The following is a 6,000-nucleotide window of genomic DNA, read 5'->3' as shown; positions in this document are numbered from 1 at the left end:
CTTCTTCTGAGGAAAGCTATTTACTCTGCCCTTGGGGAGGTGGAAAGCTTTGGGGGTATAAAGCCACTTTTGGAAGCTGCTTAAAGGTTAATTGCTGGTCAGAACAAAAGCCTAGTGGCTACCTGATTTACAAACCAGGACACTGACAGCTTACACAAGGTGGCAAGAATGTCCTTTAAAAGAAAGGAGGTGATTGTGGCAGGGGGGGATGCACCATGGAAGGCAGACTTGGTGAATATGCAACAGTTCTCCAAACACAATGTGACATTAAGTATATATTAACAGTGACTCAATATACAGATGTTTATCTCACACCTAGCTGCACAGCTGTCTGAAAACAGGCTCTACCATGTCACTTCAGTTATTGCAAGGAGTCTCACCTGGCCTGGAGCTGCTGCTCCAGAGCAGCGCAGGCCTGACACCAGGGCTGTGCTGCACCTCTCTGCTCTACCGACGTATCTCAGACTCTCCAGGAACTCCCAAGCAATGCTGGATGTTTGTCTGTAGGTAACTGAATGTTCTCTGTAGAGAACAATTCAAGTGCTTAAAGTTAAATGTCTAGTAATATTTTAGATATCCTAGGGTATCCTGCCTGTCCCAAGATGCCACTTCACCCACCTCCCACAGATCCTGTGTCATACATGCCAGCTCATGTGGGCATCTCAGGTCTTCTGGGACACCTAAAATGGTTCTATGTATGTATATTTAGGTATTTTAATTGCCTTCCTACATTTAGACTGTTACGTTTAGTCATATGCCATCTGGTATTGAAAGACACTGTGAGAGATTCAACTCTGAGCTCTTGCGGCTGCAGTTCATCTGAACCACTCTAGACCTCTGTGTCAGGGTGGCATGAACCCACACCTAGAAATGCTGGGTTCCTTTTGTATGTCAACATGAGAGATGACCCTTTATTTTGACAACTGGAGCATTTCATCTCCCAAGTTATAATTATATGAATGAACGCTGAATTGCTTATTGCAGCATACATATCTTTAGAAAGACATAAAAGCACAATGAGAACAGAATTGCCCTGTAGGAAATAACGGAAACACAGCAACACCTCATAGGAAGGGAAGATTAACTGCTTTTAAAATAGATTGATTTCAGTCTGTCACACGCACCCTGTGGTAGCCACAAACACCAGTATGCTGTCCAGGATTGCCTGTAATGACACGGGGGACGAGGGGCATGTGGTCACTCCCTATGAGCATGGAGAGTTCCACTGAAGTCTGACCCTCGACTGAATGGCATTGCTTTTGTGTTGGAGGACAAAAACCATCTAGTGGAACGGCATAAACAAATTTATTTGATGTCTTTTACCATTGTATTATGAAAATAGTGTAACCTGAAGTGTACAGTAACACATTAGGATTTCACAAATTGCATAATTTGGCTTTTATTTTATTCTGTCCAACCTTTTGAAAAACCAGACGAACAACTGCCTTTCATTCAGCATGATGGCAGAGACAATGACCTTTCTCAGGCAACAACTAAGCTGCTACAACTTGATCAAGACCTTCCAAGACAGAAAACAAAATCCGAATTATGTCAATCTCTTCAGACAGAAAAGTGGGACAAAATCTCTCACAAGGCAAATTCTGTGAGGAATCTCACCAAATCAGTGATACATGTGGAACAACATGAAAGTGGGTCCTGCTGTACTGTAGGTAGACAATGAATCACTTACTTCACAATTAAATGGCATAACTTCAGTGGGATATTAATTTTCACGTCAGACTTACCTTTAAAATGCTCATTTCCTAACTGCATGTTATAGAATATTAACTCATAAATGACTAATTTATTTTCCTGTGTAACATGCCATGGTATGAACAAGTTACTATGGGTGTCAAAGATTATAGATTTGTTTCCCTGATGATATCTATGGATCTCTTAAATGTTGTTGTTTGTCAATATTTGTTAGGTAAAACACTGCTTGAATTTTCTTTACAGAAGAGTACATTTCTGGTGTGGTAAAATAAGTAATATATATGAATGTAAAGAATAAACCAAATACAACATATAAAAATGTAGGAAAATTTTCTATTGTTCAGTAATTTGAACAGCATATGCCTCTGTGAGATTTTTAATTATGCTTCTACATAAACAATGCTGTTAATATTGTTATATCCCTGTAAGTAAATTGGGTACTCAGTTTTCATTATGCTTCACAGAAACTGCCTAGGTTGCTTTAAAAACCTCTGCCTGTATTTGCAGAAAAGTACATGTTCTAATTATACTGATAGTTTCACATGTTGAGAGGAATTTCTCAGCTGTTTCATGCATTTGTGGCTGAACTGGGGTTTGGCTTTTTTGATGTAGAAGTGGAAGGCATGTCTGAGCTCAAATCCTGTCATGGTAGGATGTCTCTTTATTTGAAACAATATGAGTACAGGAATTCATTCTTCTGACAACCTCTGTTCTGCCCAAGGAGATGTTAAATCACAATGAAGAGAGGCTTGCCTAGAAAAAAAATAATGATAATCCATGTTTTACAGTAATTCAAATTCAAAGCCACCAGTGTATGCATCTTAAAGGAAAATATAATTAGATGTATACAAATTAAAGCTGCCTTGGCCTTAATTTTCTAATTTGTTAGAAAAGCAAAATTGAGAAATAAGTAAATTTGACCCTTTGTTATGTTCTACAGTATTTTAAGGAAAATAACTTATTTTCTACCTATAAATGTTCTTTTTACCTTAAGCCTCACTGCATAATCATTTTGTTTTGGATTTGTTTTTCTTCAACTAAAGCATTACCTCCTTTTATATTTTCCGAAACAAATGTCCAATACTTCCTTCATCTGCTTCTACTCTTGCTTTGTTATTTGTAATACTACAAGCCTTGAGAAGCTCTGTGACCTCAGCGTGCCCTGGAAGGCGTTCAGCAGTATCATATACACAAATTAGATACAGTGTCTGACTGACATGTACGTGGATCATCAGCCACGGTGAATGAAGCCTTGCTAAAACAAGTATTCCCGACCCTTCCACGGGCGAAGTTAACATGGAGTGGTAATGAAGTGTGGAAGTTATGTGGGCATGAGCAAAACCTGGAGGGAATCCGAGTGAAACCCAGAGTCAATCCGCACTGCACTGTGAAGTGCATACCGCCACCCCAGCTTCCAGCCAGTAGTAGGATGCAGACGTGTACTGGGAAAAAAAAAAAAAAAAAAAAAAAAAAAAAAATCATTTGTAGGAATCCATGTGACAGCACAGGCTCCGTCAGTATTCCTTCGAATGTATTCCCATGCTTCTACCACAGCAGGTGGTACTCGAGACCCACAGGAGCCCGAGCACGCCGAGTGCTCATTCACTTGAGGCACCCGACCGCTTCACCGCGGCTGCCACACCGGCTCCGCCCGCTTCCCCCGGCGGGGAGCTCGCTGCCGCCTGCGCCCGGGGCTCCCGGGGCTCCCGGGGCTCCCGGGGCTCCCCGCTTCCCCGGGGGAGGAGCCCCCCCGCGCCTTCCCCCCGCCGGGTGCCGGCCGGGGCCAGCTTCGAGCTGCGATTCTGTGGGGAAGCAAACTCTCCTACCCCTGCTCCGCGCGAGCCCTGCGCTGGACGCTCTGCTTGCGCTCCTGCTACCGAGCCCAATATTTAAGACCACAGCCACGTACTAAAAGCAGCGTGCGGCCGCGCCGGGGGGGGGGGGGGGCGCAACCCCCAGGGCGTGCAGGCCCGCCCGTCTCCGTGAAGCCGAGAGCGCCGCGGGTCGGGGCAGCCCGCGAACCGCAATTCTTCGCGGCCGTGCCCCCCCCCGGGCTCGTTACCGCGGCGGGGGGGGTGGGCGGGTGTGTGTAGGGGGGGGTGGGCGGGTGTCCACCCCGGCGCCCCTCACCGCGGCCGCCCCGCCGCTGAGGCGAGGGCCCCGGGGGCGGGGGGCCGCCCCAGGTGAGCGGCGGCGCTGCCCGCGCCTGGCCGGCAGGTGGCGCCGCCCGGCTCCCGCGGGGCGGGGCGGGGGCGGGGAGCGGCCGCGGCAGCCCGGCGCCGGCCGTCAGCGCCGCCCTTCGCGCGGGGTGGCGGCGGCGGCGGCGGCTGCGGACGGCAGAGCCCTCCCGCGCCATGGAGCCGCAGGCACAGGGTGAGTCTCGTTGGGACAGAGCCCTCCGGCCCCCCCCCCTACCACCCCCCACCGTCCTTTCCGCCGCCGGGGGATGCCGCTCCCCGCCTCAGCGAGGGCCGAGCCCGCGCGGGGACGGCGGTGGCGGTGCCTCCGCGGCGCCCAGAGCCGGAGGGCGAGGGGCGGCCCGGGGCACCGCCCGCCTCTCCGGCCAGGGGAGCGCGGTGGGGAGGGACCCGGGAGGGGCTCCCCGGCACCCCCGCACCCCCGCTGGCGGTGGCGGCCCCGGGCTCTGCCGGGGAGCGCAGGCCGGCCCGCGGAGCGCCCTCGCCCTGACCCCCCGTCCCGACCTGGGCTCCTTTCGGCTGTCCTTATTTCGCCGCCTGGTTGGGATGGTGGCGTCATTTTTCTCCTTCTGCCTGTTTTAAACGTTTCACGGTCGAGCAGCCCGCATGGCAACTTCGCGTTGAGTTAATCTCGGTAAGGGTCTGGGGCTCTTGTGGGTTTAAGTGGTTCTGTGGGCGCTGCCCGGGAGCGGCGTCCCCTCAGGCTCCCGTCCCCTCAGGCTCCCGTCCCCTCAGGCTCCCGTCCCCTCAGGCTCCCGTCCCCCGTCCCCTCAGGCTCCCGTCCCCCGTCCCCTCAGGCTCCCGTCCCCCGTCCCCTCAGGCTCCCGTCCCCTCAGGCTCCCGTCCCCCGTCCCCTCAGGCTCCCGTCCCCCGTCCCCTCAGGCTCCCGTCCCCCGTCCCCTCAGGCTCCCATCCCCCGTCCCCTCAGGCTCCCGTCCCCCGTCCCCTCAGGCTCCAGTCCCCCGTCCCCTCAGGCTCCAGTCCCCCGTCCCCTCAGGCTCCAGTCCCCCGTCCCCTCAGGCTCCAGTCCCCCGTCCCCTCAGGCTCCAGTCCCCCGTCCCCTCAGGCTCCAGTCCCCCGTCCCCTCAGGCTCCAGTCCCCCGTCCCCTCAGGCTCCAGTCCCCCGTCCCCTCAGGCTCCCGTCCCCTCAGGCTCCCGTCCCCTCAGGCTCCCGTCCCCCCAGGCTCCCGTCCCCCGTCCCCTCCGTGCTCTCGGGGGGAAGGCAGGACGGTGCCGGCCCGGGCCGAGGTCGCAGCCCTCCTCTTGGGGAGGCAGCCGCCCGGCGAGAGAGGCGCCTCCAGCATCAGGGACCCTCCGACTGGGCTTCCAGCAGAGCTCTCCGCCGAGACCAGCTTCGGTTTGCATGTGCGAAAGCATTTCTGCGGTTTTGCAAAGGCGGCTTTCGTTAATTTAAAGTGAACATTTCCTATCGCAACAGTTAGCTATTAAGTTAGCTATTTCTCTCTCTCTCTGGGTAAAGTTAATTGGCCTCCAATGGATGGAAGAAACTTTTCATGCAAGGTTTAGATGATGTTTGGGTCAACCTAAGGTATTTGGCATAGACAGATCTTGCTCACCTTTATGGTTTTGCTTCTAGTTTTCTGAAGAACCTTATGACTTTGCCATGCATATCCAGAAGTGATCAGTACTAAGCAAGAGGTACAAATATTTATTTGAAAGCAGGCTGTTTAGAGACCAGTTTATGTCATCTATGAAATAGGGAGATTAAGTAAGGGCGAGACATATACTTGTGGAAATTAACTGACAAAATAGCATTCCAGAATAGTTGAAAACTGCCTTAAACAAATAAACATCAAAGAGTCAAATGTTGATTGCAAATATGATTGTACATAAAGGAATAGAGTGGGAAATTCATGAATACAGTGGGGAGTTCATGATGCTTGTGAAGGAGAAAGCCTTTCTAGCAAAGTTGTGGTGTGTGTGCTATCCTAATGGATACATGATTGAAGCTGATTGGCAAAATAAATTGATCTGTGGCTCAGTTCCCAGGGTTTTTAAAAGTCAAGATTATAGCTTAAGGCTGTTATTTAAATTAATTTTCCAGATACGTCTGTACAGATACTATGGT

The 6,000-nt window shown here is 51.3% G+C and overlaps 1 protein-coding gene across 2 annotated transcripts in view; it reads left to right on the top strand.

The window, feature by feature from the left end:
- The first annotated feature begins 3,973 nt into the window (after window positions 1–3,973).
- TPD52L1 (TPD52 like 1) overlaps window positions 3,974–6,000 on the top strand; it is a 60,267-nt gene continuing 58,240 nt past the window's right edge. The window contains exon 1 of one of the 2 annotated variants that reach the window (XM_032998063.2): window positions 3,974–4,086. In XM_032998063.2, coding sequence (XP_032853954.2) covers window positions 4,068–4,086 — 19 coding nt within the window. In that variant the 5' untranslated portion in view covers window positions 3,974–4,067. Of the gene's footprint in view, window positions 4,087–4,220; window positions 4,546–6,000 lie in introns of those variants that run through there. The other variant, XM_042795798.1, reaches the window with a different exon arrangement.

The sequence above is a fragment of the Tyto alba genome, unplaced genomic scaffold (genome assembly GCF_018691265.1).
Source record: "Tyto alba isolate M040663 unplaced genomic scaffold, T.alba_DEE_v4.0 Super-Scaffold_22, whole genome shotgun sequence".
Classification (NCBI taxonomy): domain Eukaryota; kingdom Metazoa; phylum Chordata; class Aves; order Strigiformes; family Tytonidae; genus Tyto; species Tyto alba.
This window is presented reverse-complemented; position numbering and strand designations above follow the sequence as displayed.